The sequence below is a fragment of the Anabrus simplex genome, chromosome 1 (assembly GCF_040414725.1).
Source record: "Anabrus simplex isolate iqAnaSimp1 chromosome 1, ASM4041472v1, whole genome shotgun sequence".
Taxonomy (NCBI): Eukaryota; Metazoa; Arthropoda; class Insecta; order Orthoptera; family Tettigoniidae; genus Anabrus; species Anabrus simplex.
In genome coordinates this window covers 40686113-40709204 of record NC_090265.1, presented here as the reverse complement: position 1 = coordinate 40709204, position 23092 = coordinate 40686113, and the positions used below count along the sequence as shown (strand labels likewise).

The 23092-nt window shown below is 39.4% G+C and overlaps 1 protein-coding gene across 3 annotated transcripts in view; it reads right to left on the bottom strand.

The window, feature by feature from the left end:
* The window catches only part of LOC136883899 (PHD finger protein 14), a 319931-nt gene extending 298254 nt beyond the window's left edge, over positions 1-21677 (bottom strand). For all 3 annotated transcript variants that reach the window (XM_067156007.2, XM_067156006.2, XM_067156008.2), the window contains exons 1-3: positions 21549-21677; positions 13254-13424; positions 6966-7108 (exon numbers count right to left, since the gene is read on the bottom strand). In XM_067156007.2, the coding sequence (XP_067012108.2) occupies positions 6966-7108; positions 13254-13424; positions 21549-21555 (321 nt within the window). In that variant the 5' untranslated portion in view covers positions 21556-21677. The remainder of the gene's footprint in view (positions 1-6965; positions 7109-13253; positions 13425-21548) is intronic.
* Between the last annotated feature and the right edge of the window lie 1415 nt (positions 21678-23092).

Genomic DNA, 23092 nt, shown 5'->3' with positions numbered 1-23092 from the left:
TGTGGACTGATGACTCAAACAACAACAACAACAACAATAGTCCAAGACTATAAAAACAACAACAACTACTACTACTACTACTTTTACCTAACTTTTGTCACCGACGTTTGGTCGTGAAGAGGCTTAGTCTCAAAGCTGCCAGTAAGTGTGAGTATGCCTCCTTAAAATAACCTACTGGCTGCGCCGAGAATCAATCACACTATTAGCAGCATAGAACAAAGACGATCGTGTGAACTGACTTAAAATAATTGTATTAAAGTTTGAGGTTACGTCAACTGTACTCATGAAAAGGCTTCGTTATTACTTCTTCGCCTGCATGTAGAGCAGCATACCTAACCTCAAAAAAGAAAAAGGTACAGTAAAGTGCGAAACCACGAGAATACTATGTCTCATTCGACGTGCAAAGAGCTCTTACTTTCTTTCTTGATGGTTATGAATTTCATGTTTTTGGTCCGTATTGAACAATATATAAGTAATAATAATAATAACTTAAATGTTTCCACCTTTTCAATACAATATATTCACAAGATTACAAAATTAGGATTTCGCCACAAATGATCTTTGCTCCAATACGGCTGATGATGACCCCTAGATGGGTCGAAACTAGTACCGTATAATTTTGTAATCTTGTGAATATATTGTATTGAAAAGGTGGAAACATTTAAGTTATTATTATTATTACTTATTTCTTTCTTGAGGTCGGGACGACGTCGGAAATTGCAGGAATACGTGTGGGTTAACACGCTGGACGTTCATTTCTTACTTGCAGATGGAAATCTGTACAAAATAAACTGTTTTTATTAATATACACAGAACTGTTAGTTCTAATACTGCTAATCATGAAAGAGTCTCGATGATGAGCATACTCATGATGTTAGAACCTAGTTATTCAAATTTACTCATAATTTCATCCGTTTCTAATGTCAATTTGTATATATTTGTTTCATTTGTTTATGTCAATTGTGTGCATGTACATTTGTTTAGTTATTAGAAGATTTACATTAAGGCTGAAGATGGCCAGCCCCAGTCGAAACTAGTCCACAATTAATGTAATTTAGAATATCGCATATTGTGTTGATTGAGTCATCAGTCCATAGACTGGTTTGATGCAACACTCCCTGCTACCCTATCCTGTGCTAACCTTTTCATTTCTACATAACTATTGCATCCTACATCTGCTCTAATCTGCTTGTCATATTCATACCTTGGTCTACCCCTACCGTTCTTACCACTTACACTTCCTTCAAAAACCAACTGAACAAGTCCTGGGTGTCTTCAGATGTGTCCTATCATTCTATCTCTTCTTCTCGTCAAATTTAGCCAAATCGATCTCCTCTCACCAACTAGATTCAGTATATCTTCATTCGTGATTCGATCTATCCATCTCACCTTCAGCATTCTTCTGTAACACCACATTTCAAAAGCTTCTATTCTCTTTTTTACTGAGCTAGTTATCGTCCATGCTTCACTTCCATACAATGCCACGCTCCACACGAAAGTCTTTAAAAACATCTTTCTAATTCTGATATCAATGTTTGAAGTGAGCAAATCTCTTTTCTTAAGAAAGCTCTTATGCCTTTGCTGGCAGGACCTAGTGTTCACAGTGCACTATGTCTTCTGGTATGGACTAGAGCAATTTTGTTACTTTCATAGATCTGTCTCTGTCTTATCCTTGGCTTTGACAATATGAAAGTGACTGAGGTATGAGCGATGCTAGTAATGCCAATCCTTATGAAGCCAGTCCCTGCTATGAATGGTGTGAAAATGTTGCTCACAGGGTCGGTTGGTGTATGCATTTCAGTGGGCTTGGCAGACTGATATGTAATAGCAACTCTGGCTCGGTGAGGAAAGCAACGGGAAACTACCTCACCCCTCATTTCCCTAGTACGCCTCTTCAGTGATGCCTAGGCCATCTATGACAGCTGATGGCAGAGCTGTTGAGGATCCCACCAGCGGAATCGCTGACGGACTGAACATACATACAAAAAAGCTCTTCCTTGCTTGTGCTAGTCTGCATTTTATGTCCTCCATACTTCTGCCATCGTTAGTTATTTTACTACCCAAGTAACAATATTCATCTACTTCCTTTAAGACTTCATTTAGTAATCTAACATTTCCTACATCACCTGCCTTCATTCGGCTGCACTCCATTACTTTTGTTTTGGACTTATTTATTTTCATATTGTACTCCTTACCCAAGACTTCATCCATACCATTCAGCAACTTCTCGAGATCTTCTGCAGTCTCAGATAAAATAACAATATCCTCGGCAAATCTCAAGGTTTTGATTTCCTCTCCTTGGATTGTGATTCCCTTTCCAAATTTCTCTTTGATTTCCTTTACTGCCTGTTCTAAGTAAACAATGAAAAGGAGAGGGGACAAACTGCAGCCTTGCTGCTTTTTTTTTTTCAAAGCCCTCGATTCTTATCACTGCAGACTGATTTTTACACAGATTGCAGATAATTCTTCTTTCTCGGTATCTGATCCCTATCATCTTCAGAATCATAAATAGCTAGGTCCAATCAACATTATCGAATGCCTTTTCTAGATAGACAAATGCCATGCACGTGGGCTTGTCCTTCCTGATTCGATCCTCTAAGATCAGACGTAGAGTCAGGATTGCTTCGCGTGTTCCTACATTTCTTCTGAAGCCAAATTGATCTTCTCCCAACTCAGCTTCAACTTGCTTTCCCATTCTTCTGTAAATAATACAGTGGAACCTCGATTATCCGTTCCCGGAAAGTACGTTTTCCCGGAATATGCGTTCAAATTACGTGGTCCCGAGAGCATCGTAATTAAATCACGTTGTAAAAGTCCCGCATTATCCGTTCCTCGAACAAACGATTTCCCGGATCAACCGTCCAGAAATTCCAGTCCCATCAACGCTAAATCCTCGATCAATCGTTTTTTAATAAACTGTATCTCACGAAAGGACGGCTATGGCATATTTATGGATCTTGGCGATCGGCGGTGAACTTGCATAAGGGACCATCTTAGCATCGCATTCGGGTGGTATTGTTTAGAGAATCTCGGAAAATCATAGGGCAGAGAGTGGCCACAACAATTGCTAGAAGACACGGCACATTTCTACAGCTCTGCGTGAAGACGGAATGAGTTTCGTCAAATGTTCGCACTTATAAAACGTCCATATTATGTCCAGGGTTAGATGTTTTCTTATTTACATTTATTGGATCGTACTGCCGAAGGGGTTTTCGGCACTTTGCTCAGGGCACTGCAGACCTAAGTGGGCTTTCAGGCAGGAATCTAAACTGCTCCTTAACACAAATTCAGTATTTTTTATATTATCGTACATGATTATGTTAGCGAGACAAAAACAGATGTTGCACCTTACATTAAAAAAAGAAAGCCATAGGAGGTCTTGGGATTGCCTATTACTGTTACTAATGTAAGACTGGGAATTTTACGTTTTCGTGTTAAAATACCAAAAACCGCAGTCGTTTTACTTGCGCACGTTACATTTTAAATGATTGGTATCATTTCAAACTCGTACTGACATGTGCAGCAAGCGCACTTTCCAGATGACCTCAAGGTCATGAATAACCGTAATTTCTGAAGTTTTGATATTTCTTTTATCTTTCCAATTTGATTGGATTTGTGACGCGCAGAATTGAATATAATGTATTCGAGAACTTGTAAGAATCGATACTTACATTCGAAACCATGTTTTCGAGTTCAACATAACCTTTAAAAGTCGATGTAGGCCTAATTTGCGCGGTACGAGATTTCCAGAAACTCACTACAAACAGTATACCGGAGACCAAATTACAATGAAAGATTAAGAAATGAACAGATTTCGCCATCATATTGGGTGCTTTTGTATCTAATATGCTTTATTTTATTAGATGAGAGAATTAAAAGCTACTTGTGGTCGATTGTCGTTTGGCTTGGCGTTGTTAGATTTTTCTAAGAGTTTGGCTAGCGTAATCAAAGTTGCTGAACTGAAAGAAGTTTTCACGGGAAACTGACGAAGATTCTCCTGTAAAATTGAATATAAAGTATCGAGATTTTGAACTCGCGTACCGGTAATTAATGCGGTTCGCGGTCTAACATGCCCGGCTCTCATCCAGAGGGCCCGGGTTCGATTGCGACCAGGTCAGGCAATTTTACCTGGATATAAGTCTGGTTCCAGGTCCACTTAGCCTACGTGATTACCTTTAAATGTGGAGCTATCGTATCTAATGGTGAGATGGCGACCCCGATCTACAGAGCCAGGAATATCGGCCGAGAGGATTCGTCACACTGACGATGCGCCCCTCGTAATCTGCAGGCCTTCGGGCTGAGCAGCGGTCGCTTGGCAGGCAAAGTCCCACTGGGGCTGTAGTTTGGTTTGGTTTAGGAGTTTTTGTAAGATTATAATTATACATATTTCATTTTGGTGATGTTTAGCCAAATTGATAGTTTTCATTCATTCCCGGATTTTCTGTTTTCCCGCGTTGTACGTTTTATTTTCACGGTCCCTCGAAAAACGGAAAATAGAGGTTTCACTGTACGTGTTAAAATTTTGCAGGCATGAGATACTAAACTAATGGTGCGGTAGTTTTCACACCTGTCAGCACCGGCTTTCTTGGGAATAGGTATAACAACATTCTGCCGAAAATCGGATGGGACTACTCCTGTCTCATACATCTTGCACACTAAATGAAATTACCTTGCCATGTTGGTTTCTCTTAAGGCAGTCAGTAATTCAGAGGGAATGTCATCAATTCCAGGTGCCTTGTTCTTATTTAGGTCACTCACAGCTCTGTCAAACTCTGACCTCAAAATTGGGTCTCCCATTTCATCAGCATCAACAGCCTCTTCATGTTCCAGAACCAAATTATCTACATCTTTACTTTGATACAACTGTTGGATATGCTCCTGCCATCTTTCTGCTTTGTCTTCTTTCCCTAGAAGTGGCTTTCCATCTCAGCTCTTAATATTCATACACCTAGATTTCCTTTCTCCAAAGGTTTCCTTGATTTTCCTGTATGCAGCATCTACCTTTCCCAGGACCATACAGCCTTCGACATCCTTGCACTTCTCCTTCAGCCATTCTTCCTTAGCTACCTTGCACTTTCTGTCAACTTGATTCTTTAATCGCCTGTATTCTTTTCTGCCCTCTTCATTTCTAGCATTTTTGTATTTTCGTCGTTCATCAATCAGGTCTAGTATCTCCTGAGTTATCCACTGATTCTTAGTTGATCTTTTCTTCCTTCCTAACATTTCTTCAGCAGCCCTACTGACTTCATTTTTCATGACTCTCCACTCTTCTTCTATAGTGTTTCCTTCAGCCTTTTCATTTAGTCCTTGGTGCAACATGTTCCTTGAAACAATCCCTCACACTCTTTTCTTTCAACTTGTTTAGATCCCATCTTTTTGCATTCTTTCCTTTCTTCAATTTCTTCAACTTCAGATGGCATTTCATGACCAACAAGTTGTGGTCAGAGTCCACGTCTGCTCCTGGGAAAGTTTTGCAATCCAACACCTGGTTTCTGAATCTCTGCCTAATCATAATGAAGTCTATTTGATACCTTCCAGTGTCTCCAGGTCTCGTCCACGTATACAGCTGTCGTTTGTGGTGTTTGAACCACGTATTGGCAAGGACTAAATTATGATCAGTGCAGAATTCAATCAGCCGACTTCCTCTTTCGTTCCTTTGTCCCAAACCAAATTCTCCTACTGTACTACCTTCTCTTCCTTGGCCTACCACTGCATTCCAGTCTCCCATCACAATTAGATTCTCGTCACCTTTTACATATTGTATTAAATCTTCTATCTCCTTATATATTCTTTCTATTTCTTCATCATCTGCTGAACTAGTAGACATATAAACCTGCACTATTGTGGTGGGCATTGGTTTTGTGTCTATCTTGACAACAATAATTCTTTCACTATGCTGGTCGTAGTAGCTTACCTGCTGCCCTATTTTCTTATTCATGATTAAACCAACTCCTGCATTTGCCCTGTTTGATTTTGTGTTGATAATTCGGTAGTCGCCTGACCAAAAATCTTGTTCTTCCTGCCAACGTACTTCACTTATACCAACTACATCTAACTTTAGCCTATCCATCTCCCTTTTCAGATTCTCTAACTTACCACAACGATTCAAACTTCTGACATTCCACGCTCCGACTCGCAGAATGTCAGTATCCATCTTCCTGATGATCGCCCCCTCTCGTGTAGTCCCCACCCGGAGATCCGAATGGGGGACTAGTTTACCTCCGGAATATTTTACCCGGGAGGAAGCCATCATCAGTACACCATTCATACAGACAGAGCTGCATGTCCTTGGGAGGTAGTTACGGCTGTAGTTTCCCGTTGCTTTCAGCTGTGTAGCAGTATCAACACAGCTAAGCCATGTTGAGTATTATTACAAGGCCGCATCAGTCAATCATCTAGACTGCCGCCCTTGCAACTACCGAAAGGCTGCTACCCCCCTTTCGATGAACCATTCGTCAGTCTGGTCTCTCAACAGATACCCATCCGATATGGTTGCACCTGCGGCTTGGCTATCTGCATCATTGGGACAAGCAAGCCTCCCCACCGCGGCAAGGTCACATGGTTCGCAGAGTATAGTATTGTATTGAAAGGTGAGCCATTACTACATTAATTTAATAATTATATTGTACCCCTAACCTGTAGCCCAGAACTAAAAACACATATAAACTATATATTAATCATTCAGAAACAGATGACATACCAATGTAAAACTCACAAGGAGACACTCAGGTGAAACACAAAAAACTTGCTTCAGCTTATCTTGACTATTTCTGGGGCTGCTAGAGCCCACCTTGATTCATTTTGAATTTTAGCAACAGGTTTACAGCTATACTGGGATTTGAACCTTAGCTACCCAGAAGGAAAGCTGGTAGCTAAAATATTGTACTAATCACGTCCTCTCAAGAGGAATCTTTGCAAAATAAATTCCATTCTTAGAATACCAGCTGAAATAAATTATAACAAACCTGTTTACGGGTCTCTGCTTGACGCTGTTTTGCATTCTCAATTACATCGCCAATTGTCATAGCAGGTTTGGTTTCAGCCAAACCGTCTTCATCTTCACTCTCTCCAGAGTCATCTTCATCGTCTTCATCTTCATCATCCTTTCCTGAGAAGTAATCAAATCAAACAAACTTCAATGTTGGCATTAATGAATTATACAACTACATCTTGGGAAAATTCCACAAAAAGGCCATACATATTAACAATCAATCATGGAACAATGACTAAATGCACAAGGTGCTAAGTTTATAAAATGTTTATCATCTGTAAATGTGATAATAAATTGATTCAAACTTTAGCAGAACTTTGTTTTAGTTAATACTCGCATATTGATTGATAGTTCTTTACACAACCATCTTGGTGATAAAAGCCACTTAAAGATCAAAGGTCAACTGAAGCAGTGGTCCAAGAAGGAAGATTGTGCTCCTATTCATTTTCTCAATGCGAAGAATGTGCCAACTGTGGAAACTCATTGTCAGTTGGTGGATGTCTAACGTAAAAGTGTGATGAGTTGTCATAACGTGGAAAAATGAAGTTCCAAACTTCAAACTAGAAGTGTTGCAACTGTTGATTATTTCAGAGTGGCAGACCCACGATAGTTGACGCTGCAGAGAAGTGATTTTCATCTCTTTCTACTTTGACAGAACACCTTCACAGGAAATTTCAAAGTGACAATGATGTAAAAACGCAGTGAAATGCTGGCTCAACAAAAGACAACAGATTTTATAATAAAGTCATCGAGAAACCTGTCCCACATTTATAAAAACTGGAATGGAGACCAGGCAGCAAAACAAAGGACTTAATGAAGAACGTGGTATAGCGTGTTACGTACAAACTAATACAGTAGAACCTTGATGATTCAAAATCGGTTCATTCAAAATTTCACCTAATTCAAAGAACCTCTCATTCCCAGAAACATGAGCTATGGTTTTGCATGTTATTTAAATTGTTTAATTCAAAATACGGATAATTCGTAATTCGAAGTACAATGTCAGCCCCATTACTGAAATTCAGACTTTTAATTCAAAACTGCCTTTACATTTTAAAATAGAATGTTACAGAGTAATTTAAATTCAAAATTTATCCTCGTCGTGATAGAACACGTCTTCCAGAACGTGCACGGGAAGCTTTCTGCATTTCACACTTCGGTGTGTCTACAGTGGGCTTCATAATTGCGAAGTTCTAGTGAAATCGGAATTCTTTTGTATTCAACGTTTTAAGGTGTGACAAGAATTAAAGCTACCCTCATTTATTGGACATATGTATTTGTGTGCGGGGAGTTTATCTACCATAATCGCCCACTGTTAGAATTGCCGTTAATTTATGTGACTGAACTATGCCTATTTAAATGTGTAATCTGCTATTGTTGCGTCGGTAGCTTCGATTTTTCTGATTTGCTCAATAAGCTAGTTGATGTGCGCGCGCAGGCACGCTACTGCTTCGAAATGAGCGATGTGCTTCTTTGTGGCTGCAAGCCAGTCAGTTGGGGACCCAGCGCCATGATGGATGCATTTGATAAAGCTGTTCTGTGTAAGACACGATTGAGATTTGGTGGAATACAATGTGATACTCCAGGCTGATAGCCATGTGAACTAGGGGGGTTGCCTTAGTTGTAGTGTAATTTGTGTTTTAATGTATTTCCTATTTATCATTCTTTAGTACTAGTGTGACTGGAATATCTGAGTGAGTGTACTTCATTACAAAATGACCTAACAACGTAAGTTATCGGATTATATTAAATTGGACACCCAAGGATGTAAGTGAAAGTATCTTCTTAACTGTGTCCGGCTCCATGGCTAAATGGTTAGCGTTCTGGCCTTTGGTCACAGGGGTCCCGGGTTCGATTCCCGGCAGGGTATTGGTATTATAAATTTACTCATTCAGGACAAATATTTCAGATTTCCTATGGGAATCAACATCTATATCATCTGATGGCCAAGCAGGCATCAATTTTTGATACTGAGACAAAGTCTCTTAGTGCATTGGCACTGCCGGTGGCTCCAGTTAGCCTACACAGTGGCCTCCACGGTATGCACTAGCCATGAGTCTTTGTGGGTGTGCTATTTAACAACTGATGAGCATGACTTGGCATACTGGGGGGAAACGCTGGCAACCAGGAATGAGTTAGCTGGAAAATTTATAATGTCCAATAACGGACCATTTATATTGGTATTATAAATTTATTCATTAGGGACAAATATTTCAGGTTCCCTATGGGAACCAACATCTATATCATTACGAGAAAGTGATGGGCGAATGTGGGGAAGATATGGAAGCGAATAAGTATGGGAAGCGTTTACTGGACTTCTGTGCTAGTTTGTTATTAGCAATTACGAATACAGTAAAACCTCATTAATTCAAAGTTGTTGGGGACTAAAAAATCACACTCGAATGACATGATTTCAAATTAACATCCAATTCATAATTCAGAAGTGCCATCCCTTGCTGCGTTACCAAATAATGTATTCTAAGGTCCATTACTGCATGCAGTTAACCTTGAATCACAGTTTAAATCTTTCAAATGCCATGAAAAAAAAAAAAGAAGAAAAAAAAAAAAAAAAACCTATTTCCAAAATGTATCCAAATAGGTGCATTTACAGTTTTCAAATAATGGACTTGGCTAACTCACTAACATAACCTCACGCAATGAAAGAAAAAAAAAATAAGCATGATTCAAAGACGAGGAGAAATTTATGCTGGCTCCCATGTGCAAGTGCTTTATTCATTGGATTACTGTACTGTATTCATTTTAGATGCCCTGTACTTGCTCGGAAAGTACCCGATACCCTTAAAACATCGTGGTTAATCAAACTTTCCTGTGACAAGGGGAGAAAGCATCTTGCTTCCATCTGCATTACAACACAACAGTCACTCTATCCTTGTACGATTTCCCGCCATGGCACTTCTCTCGTACTTCAGAAATGTAAACACTTGTAAATCACATACTTATTTAAGAAATATGTATTTATATGTACTTATAATGTATCCTTGTTTTTGCCAAACGAAATAATAATAATAATAAACACTTGCTGCATCACAAAGTATTCTAAGACCCATTAATGCATGCAATTACCTTGATTCACAGTTTAAACCTTTCAAATGCCATGGAAAAAACTATTTCCAGTGCATTTACAACGTTCAAATAATGCACTTGGATAAATCACTGACAAACATAACCTCACACAACGAAAAAAAAAAAAAAAGAAAAATCACACAATTCAAAGACAAGAATAAATTATGTTGGTTCCCCTGTGTAAATGCATTATGTTTTGGATTACTGTACTGTTTGCATTTTTAGATGCCTTGTACTTGCAAGGAAAGTGCCCGACGCCCTTAAAACATTGTGGCTTATTGAACTTTCTACGACGAGGGGAGGAGTTCTCTCACTTCCGTGTGCATTTCAACACAGTACAATGACCTCCTACCCTTGTTTGATTTCCCGGCTGGCACTTTCTCCTTTAAAACCATAAGACCGTTTGGGCTCGGCATTAAATGAAAGCAATGCAGTTTCATCGCAATGACAATACTGTTCGGTGCCTACAAATTGATTATATGAGGCATGCTTTTTCGTAAGCTGTCAGCATCGCCAGTGTTTGCAGATTGTTTCTCCACACACTGCCTGCTGCGTGATATTATAGTGTTCCTTAAAACGTTGAATATAAAAGAAATCCGACTTCACTTGAATTTAGCAATTATGAAGCACAATGTAGACACACCGAAGTGTTAAAGTGCGGAAAGCTACCTGTGCATGTTCCGGAAGACACGTTTTATCATGACGTGGATAAATTTTGAATTTAAATTACTCTGTAACATACTATTGTTTTAAAATGTAAAGGCAATTTTGAATAAAAGTCTGAATTTTGGTAATGGGGTCGACATTGTACTTTGAATTACGAATTATCCGTATTTCGAATTAAACAATTTAAGTAACGTGCAAAACCATATCTCATGTTTCCAGGAACAAGAGCTTCTTCGAATTAGGCAGGATTTTGAATTATCAAGGTTCTACTGTACATTCTTCAAGTATCAGGCTATTCACCAGTACACATGGGAGGGTATGGGCACCAAATCAAATCAAATCTCTTTATTTGCAAATGAGGTGTCTACCTCAGTGGCAAATGGTACACTAAAATACATTATTGTCAAGCACTAAATTTTAAATTAACAGGAGACGAAGAAAATTTTCCTAGAATACAATATTATACAATTTACGCTAATAATTTTATCTATTAGACACACACATCATCCTTAATAAATTTATATTGTTTACAAAATTCTACTTATAATATCTTACAAACATAGTCAACTCATATACAGTACGGTATGTGAAATTACTTCTAATAATACTATACAACTGGTATAAGATTAAAATTAACATTGAATTTATTTACATATTTATATTTTACCCATTTTGGAACCTAAGTAGCATAACGACCTGATGCGTCTTAACCACAGCCCCTTTTGCCACCACTTTTCAGAGTTCCTGAAGGGCCTTCACAGCTACCGTAGCGGTCCCAGGGCCCTCAAAGTCCCCACTGTACTTCACCCCTACAGGCAGTCCCCTACTTGGGCTGTCCAAACTCCATAGACCAGGGGATGGAATTAATTTAATCACACACATTTTTTATTTACAATATCCTGCACTGGTCGAATGCCCTCTAGATCCATAATAGACTATATCATAACCAATTTTGAATTCAGGAAATCTGTTAGGAATGTGCACGTATTCCGGATATTTTTCGATGGTACAGACCACTATCTGATCTGTAGTGAGCTAAGTATCTTTAGGCCTAGGATAGGGAAAGTGAAATCTGTCTGTAGACAAATAAGAGTAGAGGATCTTCAGGACAAGGAAATCAGATGGAAGTACACAGACATAACTAGTGAAAAGTAGCAAACAGTAAACAATAAGTAGAAAGAGAATGGTTGGCATATAGGGCTGCTGTAGGGAAATGCCTAGTAGCAATTGTGTGTAAAGATGGGAAAAGCGAACATTTTAACACCTGTAAAGAACATTTTACAATCTCCTCTCTCTTCATGATCTCCTGTTTTTTTGAATATCATTAACTCCCACCACACCCAGATGGGTCTTCAGCCAGTTCTACTTTCTTTCTTTTATAAGCCTCATAAGCTCCCCATCAAATTCCAAGGAGTCCGTCACCTGTCAAATGGATGTGGGAATGTGTTATTCCCGTAAGTCTGAGACATGCTTAAAACTTTATGAGCCTAATCAGTAAATATTATGTGAAGTAGGATGCTACCCTACTTACACAGTCCCAGTGAAAATCTCTCCTCCAACAGGTTAGGGAGCACTGGTGGATTATATAATCCTTGGACTATCATACTTCTCAGCACAAGGCAGGCCATGACTTGGAATATGTCTGATATGCCCACTCATATTTCATAGTAACTGATATCCTGACTTTTAAAAATAAAAATTTCATTGTTCCATATTGAAAAGTATCACAGTTAAATTGAAATAATAAATATGATAGTTCAACCTATTCAATACAAGTAAATAAGAAATGTAGAGATTACATTCTTATTTAATTAAAAGTGGAAATGGTACCGGTTTCGACCCCAGTCTGGGTCATCATCAGCCGATTATAACTCGAAAAACAATGCATAAGTAAGAAAGAAGTTAACGGTCAAGTCCAAACAATATCAGTTGAAGAGGCGATATAAAAATCCAAATATGAAGATTATGTTGTGACTTTGTGCCTGACGGTGCATGCAGTCTGGCTCATTTAACTGTTCTCTGCTTTTCGTGAACATTGTGAGACAGTGCCAAACATTGCGTGTGCCGTGCTGATGCTTGGAAGATTACGCATTACTTCTTTTAAGTGACTTACATTCCACTTCGTCTGAATTTTACAGTGCCTACCCCCGTCATTTTTATATCGCCTCTTCAACTGATATTGTGTGGACTTGACCGTTAACTTCTTTCTTACTTATGCATTGTTTTTCGAGTTATAATCAGCTGATGATGACCCAGACTGGGGTCGAAACCGGTACCATTTCCACTTTTAATTAAATAAGAATGTAATCTCTATATCTCTTATTTACTTGTATTGAATAGGTTGAACTATCATATTTATTATTTCAATTTAACTGTGATATCCTGACTCTCAGAATCTCTAACTAAGCCACTCAGCTGTTGCCCATGGTCCACGAATTAGGATATGACTACAGGAACCAATACCATGAACCATTATCACTTTACATACAATAAAATTATAAACCACCCTCACCTTTAGGTTGGCCATCATCATCGGAATCAATGGAATCATCATCACTCTCTTCATAATGATCTTCAATTCGGAAGTCACTGTCATCAGAACTCTCTCCCAGATCAAAATCTAGTAATGACTGCTGGGCAGGACCCACAGGCTTAACCCGTCGTTTCTTAGGATCTCGTTCAACTGCAATCAGTACGCATATCGGATAGTTAAAAGGCTACAGTAGCATACAATTATTGCAGTTCTGAAAATGAAAACATTAACAAGAGCTAAAAACAAACACTGACTACACATTTTTAATACAGTGAAGCCTGTTTATCTGACCTACATGGGCCAGGGGGACAGTGGATTAGCGGGATTGTCTATTAACAAGGAAAGAGAAAAAAGGACAATATCATGAACGTCTTATTACTGATACAGCTGATATTTATATTCACTGTGCATTACAATTAAAATGTGAGCATAAAACATTAAATTTGATTTAAGAAGTTTGTAATAGATTTTGCTTGCCCACCAAATGGCCATTTCTCGCCATCAAATCATGCATTTTCTGCAGAAGTAATATATCAGTGCTGGAGATTCCTTCTTGCTGCTCCACATACTTCAATACTGCTTCAAGGGTTTTGAATCCTTCACTGTGCATTATTTTGGTACCCCCATCATCAATTATGGTTTCTTCTTCTGTTTTTTAATACCGTTGTCACCAATGCCAACAACGTTTTCATCACTTACTTCAAATTGATCCCCAAGAGCAAACCATTCGTTGAGTTCTCCATCAGTCGAATCTGCACATCCAGAAATTTGTTTTGGCAAAGGCAAAATATTGCCCATGTTGTTTGCATTCTATAGTAGATTCTGGTCTCGATGCAAGTGGCAGACAAAAAGAATTTACAGTCTGTGCCAATTCTTTTAGCTGTTCGTCTTTACAAATATGTCGGATAAAATAAAATGTCAGATAAGCGAAGCTATAACTGAGAGGTTTCTCAGTCAGTCAAAACTAGTTCAGACAGACTGAAAAACATCAAAGTTAGTCTATAGATTAACTAAGTCAAAGCTGAAAAGAAATGGCTTTTACACACACACAAAAAGAAGAAGATAATTTAAGGCTAGTTAAGTGGGTCTCTACTGTAAATGGTCCAATATTCATATTATCAAGTCCATTTTCACAACAAATTCTCCTAGTAGTAAATCAGAAGCATACTTTCAATTTATTCTGTAATCAGACGGAAAGTCAGCTTGGAAATAATGTTGTTAATGGAATTCATAGGGTTGGACATGAAGAAATATTCCACCTCACCTTGCCGGATACTACCATCCATTCTTTGTTATTCTTTTGCTAGTAACTGTCAAATGTTTCTTTGTATTGTTGGTATTAAGACAGTTGTGTCGTAAAAACACATAACATATTCGATACCAGAGCAAGTATTCATAGTAGAAGCATACATAAGTACCAGCTCTATCAAGAAAACATGGTAATTATGAAGAACAAATTTCTGCATCATCAAATACCCACAAAAGCACCATTCAAGATTCGGTGACAAAATGGTGTGCGACAGGATCTATTGCACAGAACAAAGTGCTTTTTTTTTTTTTTTCCAGACATCTGAACTTACAGTGCGAAGTCCTCAGAAGTTCACCACAAGATTAGCTCAGCAGGTCCACGCAAAGGGGAGAACTTGTTGATGTGTTCTGAAGGTTCAGAATTTCAAACTTATATACCAGAGTTCTTGTTTGGAGTCATTTTTGGCATTCCTTCCTTTTATGTTTACAAACTACCTTGTCTTAATATTTCCACCACGACAAGCAAAACAAAGAGCAAAACAAATAATTATGGAGTCCACAGGGAAATTATGGAAGATTTAGGAAACAAACTGGAAAGGCTAGGTCATGCATCAGGGCGAGAATCTTAGAAATGGAGAGAAAAGGGAAATTGAAAGTGTTTTGGATAACGGAGGTAATATCACTGAAGAACCTAGGGAATCACTAAACAGCTGGAAAGAATATTTGTCCTTCTTCTTGGTGGCCTTTTCTTCCTAATTTTTTCGGGGGTTGGCACTTGAGATGTGGCCTATTTTTATGATAAGATACCCTTCCTGATGCCTACCATAATATGTAGAGGGGTGTAATCACTATTTTCTGTTTCTGTCGTGGTTGGTAATTTGGTGTATAAATGAAGGGAAATGCATTAAGATAAATGCAAATACCCAGTCCCCAAGGTAAAGGAATAGGCCTAAACCACATGCAGCTAAAATCTTTGACCTGGCCGGGAATCAATCCGAAGGCCAGTATGCTGGCCGTATCTTTATTATGAACAAACTATATCCCACTTTCTTCATAACTGCAAGCTGTTTTGATTGACAGAGCTGACATCTGTAAGATACAAAATTATATTAAAAAAAAAAAAAAAAAAGAGGATAACAGATTATGAATGAATGAATGAATAAATAAATAGAATACTCTTCTCTACCAGTCACGGATGACCACCAACTGGGGAGAGAGTATTAATTTATTGTAATCATAATATAATATGTGCAGTTAGGTTTTTTTGCTAGTTGCTTTACGTTGCACCAACACAGATAGGTCTTATGGCGATGATGGGATAGACAAGGCCTAGGAGTTGGAAGGAAGCAGCTGTTGCCTTAATTAAGGTACAGCCCCAGCATTTGCCTGGTGTGAAAATGGGAAACCACGGAAAACCATCCTCAGGGCTGCCGACAGTGGGATTCGAACCCACTATCTCCCGGGTGCAAGCTCACGGCCACGCGCCCCTAACCACACGGCCAACTTGTCCGGTCAGTTTTTTTTTTTAAATATTGTATATTATCAATTTTTAATAATATACAATATTTTTAAAATGCATAAATAAACAGTATGAAGTTAATGGACAATGGAGAATAGCATCAAATAAAACAGTTCATAAGGAAATTGAACCAGTATTGAACACGATAAGGAAAAAGCATATACCATTCTTTGGACATCTTATCAGAACACCTGACACTAAAATTAGCAAAAGAATAACTGAAAAATTACAGAATAGCAAGATCAAGATTAAATTGATCACAGAAATTAAGGAGGATATTACAGAATTACAGGAGCCCCCGTGCCCCAAATGGCATCACGCTGGCCTCTCAACGCTGGGTTCTGTAGTTCAAATCCCGGTCACTGCATGTGAGATTTGTGCCGGACAAAGCGGAGGCGGGACAGCTTTTTCTCCGGGTACTCCGGTTTTCCCTGTCATATTTCATTCCAGTAACATTCTCCAATATAATTTCATTGCCCCAGAGGAGTGCGACAGGCTTCGGCAGCCGGCACAATTCCTATCTTCACCGCTAGATGGGGCTTCATTCATTCCATTCCTGACCTGGTCGAATGAATGGAAACAGGCTGTGGATTTTCACTTTTTCATTAAAGAACTACAAATAACAATAGGCGATCTCAAAAACAAAACAGAAAAATTAACGATACTTCAAGAGACACACACACCAGGCTACAGACCAAGTTCAATAAAAGGTCTGATGGGAGGGTATTTTCAACAGAAAAAAATAAGGCAGCATCTCTCAGAATTAAAAAAATATATTGGGCTGCGAGGAAATCAAGAAATCCTTTGTATAATTGACTGGAGTGGTCCAATGTAGGCCATAAAATGTAAAATAAATAAATTTTTAAAAAATTACAACCTTAGCCCTCTGAGGAATTTCCTAGACTTTAACTATGTTGTAGAGTCTAGGATACCTCCTCTTATATACTCCTACTTCATATGAATGAACAGAACCACCCCTACCCTTCCATGGATGACCACCAACTGAGGGAGAGAGCACCCGCCCATCGTGATCACATGCCACTAGTATTGTTAGTTGAGAAAATACCAAACATATTCATACCACACATGAATGCATTAAGGCATTGAACAGACCTCCCTCCCCATCGAGTCACGGATGACCACAAACCGGGAGAGAGAATCCATCCACAGCAATCATCGCAATCTCATGCAACTAGTTTTGTTAGTAATCAAGAAATACTAAACTTATTCTAATTTTAAAAAAGTCACAACACATGATTACTCTATAATTTACTGGTACAGGACATTATATAAACTTAGTACCTGAGGTACTACCTAGACCTTAACAATGTCAATCGAGTCTATACTGCTAATAATAAGAGTTGGCGTCTGACATTTCTTAGAGGGAGGCCCGTTTACTGCCTGCCGAGGCGGGATAAAGGGAGTGGCTGTGTGGTTGCCATGGAAACGAGGGTGGGGCGACTGCAGTTGCCATGGAGATAAAATTTCAGGGCAGCTCGTCTTGCTGGAAGTTGCCAAACTTGTCACTGTCACTGATAAGTACCTAATTGTTTGTAAAAGAGTGATCGCAAATGGGACGACACCGCCTGGCCAGGTAGTCTACAACAGATCACAGCGGTCAGAATGAAGGAGGGAACAAGTGAGCCGGAAGCGAGGGGTAAGAGTATGTAGAAACGAATGCTGGAATGTGGCAACATCGTGAAATGGTACGTGCAGTGCTCCTCCCTCCAACCTTGCCTGTCAGACGCCAACTTTAGTTAAGTCTAGTATAGGTCTATGATACCTACAAGCTAAGTACATACATGAATCTTCTCTGTTTTCATACTCTTGTAATTTCTTTTCCTACATTCCTCTTATAACATTGCATAGTTTTGCTAATCTCCCTGCTGTCTTCCACTCTCTGTTTAATAACTTAGCAATAGCTTTACGTTCAGGTTCATTTTCTATTATACCTATCTCCTTCCCATCTATATATTTCTCTCTGATCTTTCTAGTTTCCTTTCAGTCTTTTAATACGGGAGCAACTTCCATATCTTTACTGCATAAAATGCAACAATTTTCCTCATTATTTTTGTCTTATAGCTTTATTGTTATATACACCCATCAGGCACCAGATTTTCCCTCTCATTTCCCTTTCTGTTAACGTTTCAGTCCTTACTGTCATGTTTCTACTTATTTTACAGAATCTCTTGCTATTACATTCTTTCCTTATTGTTTGTCTTTCAATGTCTTTCACTCTATGAACTAGTTTTACATGCTCCCATATAATCCATAGAAAAAAATTTTCCCGCATTCCTACGTCATCCAGTAGTTTCTTCTCCCCATCCACCCAGAAACCCTCATTTTGATGCTTCAATTGGTGCTGGTATGCTATCCTTAGAATTTAACCCCCTGCCCCGTTCTTTTTTTTTTTTTTTTTTTCCCTGCTACTGGCTTTACGGCGCACCATCACAGATAGGTCTTATGGTGACGATGGGATAGGGAGTTGGAAGGAAGCGACTGTGGCCTCAAGGTACAGCCCCAGCATTTGCCTGGTGTGAAAATGGGAAACCATGGAAACCATCTTATGCAAGGTCACAGTCGCACGCCCGTAACCACACGGCCAAATCGTCTGGTGCCCCGTTCTTTAGCCTCAACCGATATTTAATTATTCCTTAAACAATATCCACCCATATACTCATCCCTTCACACATTTTTTCACTCCATTGCTTGCAGTACAGCTTGGCAGCCCGGATTATTATTTTGGAAAATTTATTACAACTATATCTATGTTACAACGGAATTAAATACATTTTTCTGAACTTCATATTTAATGTTGGGCATCTTTCTGTCCAATATTATTATACTAGCCAGTGCACTTACTCCCTTCATTTCTGCTCTTTTTATCTGTTCTGTCCATCTGCCATTGCTGTTTATGATCATCCCTACGTATTCAATTTATACAACTTCTAATTTTTTTAAATTTGTCACCCCCTTTCATACACCATAACTCTGTTTTTCTGTGGAGTGAATTTTAGATTCCACTCTTTACAGTAATTTACTATCCCATTAATACTATTTTGCATTTTGACAGGTGTTAATGTGAGCAGCAGGTAATGTCTGCAAAGATCAAACCCAGAATATCTTTTTTCTCGAGACATGGAGAAGCTCCTTTCTCAAAGCCTTCCAATTGGAAAATGTCATTAATAACTAATAAAAACAATATTGGTGATAATTTGTAACCTGTTTGAGACCCAGATTCACCTATTCAATACATCATACATTTGATTACATACACATTTTAAAATATCAATATATGTAATCAAATGAGGTTATATGATGTATTGAATAGGTCGATGCTCAAGGAATATTCTTATTTTCGTCAAAGTAATATATTGTTCAACACGAACCATCATCATCATCATCATCATTTCAACCTCATCACAACACGCAGGTCGCCAACGGCCACCAAATCAAAAGACCTACACCAGGCCTCTACAGAGGCCACATGCCAAAACAAAAAAAATCCATAAGCTAAATAAATGGCAAAACTTAACTAGCACAGGTAAAAAAGAGAGGTTAAGAATCAAACCTGGCACTGCCTGCACGACATCATAACACGTCACACCAGGCCGCTGACTGGTGTGGCTAGTGACAAGACAAATGATCTGCATTGGTCAGGATAGGTTAGACCATTGCTTGACTGAGCAATGTTTACAAGTAATCGGTAAGCTAGGAAACATACAACATTTACAGGGAGGGGGAAGATTTCTCTCCGGAAATGTACCCTTCTTGGTCGAGTGCTTGAACTTGCAGGCATGTTACTGGCACACAAATATTCGTTTACTACCCCACACTTTAACTTCCAGATCTCTGCCACAAAATCTACAATGATTCAACTGCTTAATTAACCTGTGACCAACCTAAAATTCTGTACTCATTGCGTACTTAATATATTAATGTCATGGTCACTATAGTTGCATCCAGCCTATGCTATGACAAGGGGCTGCCTGGGTGAGGCGGTACAGGCGTGCTCGGTTCACCCAGAAGGGCATGGGTTCGATTGCCCGTTAGAAAATTGTGAAATTTAAGAAACAAGATTTCCACTTCCAAAGGTGCACACGGCCCTGAGGTTCACTCAGCCTACACCAAAAATGAGTACCGGGTTAATTCCTGGGGGCAAAGGCGGCCGGGTGTAGAGCTAACCATTCTACCCCACCAAGTGCCGAGGTTACGGATGGGGGGAAGCCTTAACTTCCACCCCTCCAGAGGCCTTCATGGCCTGTATTGGCTTTTAGTGCTGGGAGTGTCAAAGGACATGTTTGGCTCGCCAGGTGCAGTCTTTTGAGTTGACACCCGTAGGCGACCTGCACGTCGTGATGAGGATGAAATGATGACGAGGACAACATATACACCCAGGCCCTCTTCCAACGAAATTAACCAATCATGGTTAAAATTCTTGACCCTGCCAGGAATCGAACTCGGGACCCCTGTGACCAAAGGCCAGCACACTGACCTTTTAGCCATGGAGCCGTTAAGTGGTAGCCATGGGCCACACATGATGCAACCTCCATCAGAGACTGCTCTTCAGCACTAAGGAACACAGAAAATGGTCGAATTTCACACAGTTACATAACTTAGTCTCCATTTTAATTGTTCTATATAATTAAGAATACTTCCATGGAGGGATTGGTGGGACTCTAGCAATCATCAAGGAAGATTTCCTTTCTGATACTTAAGGCATAATTTAACACAATTTTTGCTGCAGTTTCTCCTTCCTAAACATGCACACACCCACCCCATCCCCCGATAGTACAGTGTAACCAAATAAATAAGCAAATAATCTAATAGTTAGGCAGCATCACTAACAAGACCACTTAAAAATTTGAACAGGGCGTATTTGAAATAAATTCAGTCTATAAAACCAGACGTTCAGCATTTGATACAAATTATTTATGGTTATGACAACAGCCATGCCCTGATCAGAAAGTTATGTGAGAGCTTGAAGATCAGGTATTCAATTTTCAGACCATCCCAGCTACGACAACTCTGACTGAGGATATATATTTTTCAATGTGAATGCTATGACTAGCCTGCTAAAATATCACGATCCAATGTAGAACCAAACCTTTCAACTGAATCTCATGTCAATTTATCACAAACTACTGTCGATGAAATATAACTAAAAAATAAAATAATGACAACCGTAATATCATGCTTATAAAAACACCGATCACCCTCATACACCCATTCTCTTCGCGCAGGATCTGAACACCCTAGGAAGCCGGCAAAACCTTAAGAAAATGACAGTAAACAATCATCGAAATTAAATATATGTCATACTTTATCTCTTACCATAGTAACATATATCCCATGTCAAATAGGCAATATAAACTCCCACTTATTCCGGCTCAATGCCAAAATGATAATGATAAACAACTTTACTACGAATACATCCGTCATACACACACTTCAACGTTAATATAAACAACGCCTATTCCGGAATGCAACACAACCCACAGCCTTACCTATCATGATGGCTGTTGCAGAAACCGCACACAAATTTGAATACTATGAAATATACACAATTATCACATTTCTTCGGCCATAAACATGCCCAGCAGCATCAGTGTAAATTAACCTCAAACAATTCTAGGAAGTTCTATATTACAATTGCAAAGTTCTCTGACAAAGAGAATGACACTTGGTCTTGGTCTTGGTCTTGATAATTTAATGGGCTTCGCTTGAGAGCGGTATATCCAGGCACGCAACCTATAAACAAACCCAAAGTATGGAGGAGGCGGAAACATAAAGAGTAAAGTTGTAAAACAAAAAAAAAAAAAACAAAAAAAGGGGGGGGAATTTAGGAATGAAACGACAAAACGACTACACAGGAAAAACACAAGGACACAACGTGACTAAGCTTCACGCCAGAAGGTCGCTACTTGGCGACTTTCTACCAATCACGTACTGACCAGGTCAATATCTAAGGTAGAGATAAAGGTACATAACCTACTGGGCTAGTTGGGTGACATAAAGGAAATTCAATAAGGCAACTGCTCGCCAGATATCGAGTATCTAACACGTCAATTAAGTGGGTATCGCGAAATTGTGGATGAATATGATATGAGGTGGATATAAAGCAATTATCGGAGGGTGTTCGTGTTATTTGGGTACAATACTACTTGCATTCCCTGGGAGACCTATGGGCTGTGACGAAATATAAGATGCTAAGTTTTGTAAGACGGCCACAACTTCCTCCTGAAAAGTAAGGAGCATTTTTGACCATTTGGAATCGTTCTCAGCTGTCCTAGCATACGCAGATAGTTTGTCAGAAATGACTGGAATGAGTTTCGAAACCGGGTTCGAAGCACGGGATTTTTCTGGCTGTAAGGTCCCAGTCGAAACAACCTGCCTGGAAGGAACCGAAATGTTCGCCCCGGATACAGAGGCTTTAAGAGATATTGTAGGTGTGACCGAGGGAGGCATTTTTAGATGTGCGCGATATCCCTGGACATCATAACCTGGCGACCGATCCGGACTCGGGGGGAGGTGATGAGACAACCGCCGTAAATTTACGTTTTCTCGGCTGCGGATTCTGCAGAACCGCCGCAGATTTCGGGAGTGGAAGAAATTGTTGTAGGGACAACAGGGGGTGGAATCTATTGGTTAACGGGGAAAAAAAGACTCGGAGGAGAAAGTAGAAACTTCCAAAGCCTGCTGTTTTTTCAGCTCTTGTTGTCTCCTATGCCTATGTTCTGGGCATTGTAGAGAGCCCACGGAATGTTCCCCGGAACAATTAAGACAAAATCTGGTCGAGTTTTTACAGTTGGAGGATTCATGATCGTGTGCGCAATTGGCGCATCGAGGCTGTTGAGCCTTACAGGTTTTCCTAGTGTGGCCGTAACGCTGACATCGCCGGCAGATCGTTGGTTGGAAAACAAATGGGTCAACCTGTGTACGAACTTGATAAATGGAAACAAAGGCAGGGAGAGTCTGGCTGCGAAACGTAAGTTTAATGGTACCAGTAGGAACATAAATGACCTTGCCATCCTGTACTGTGCGTCGTTTC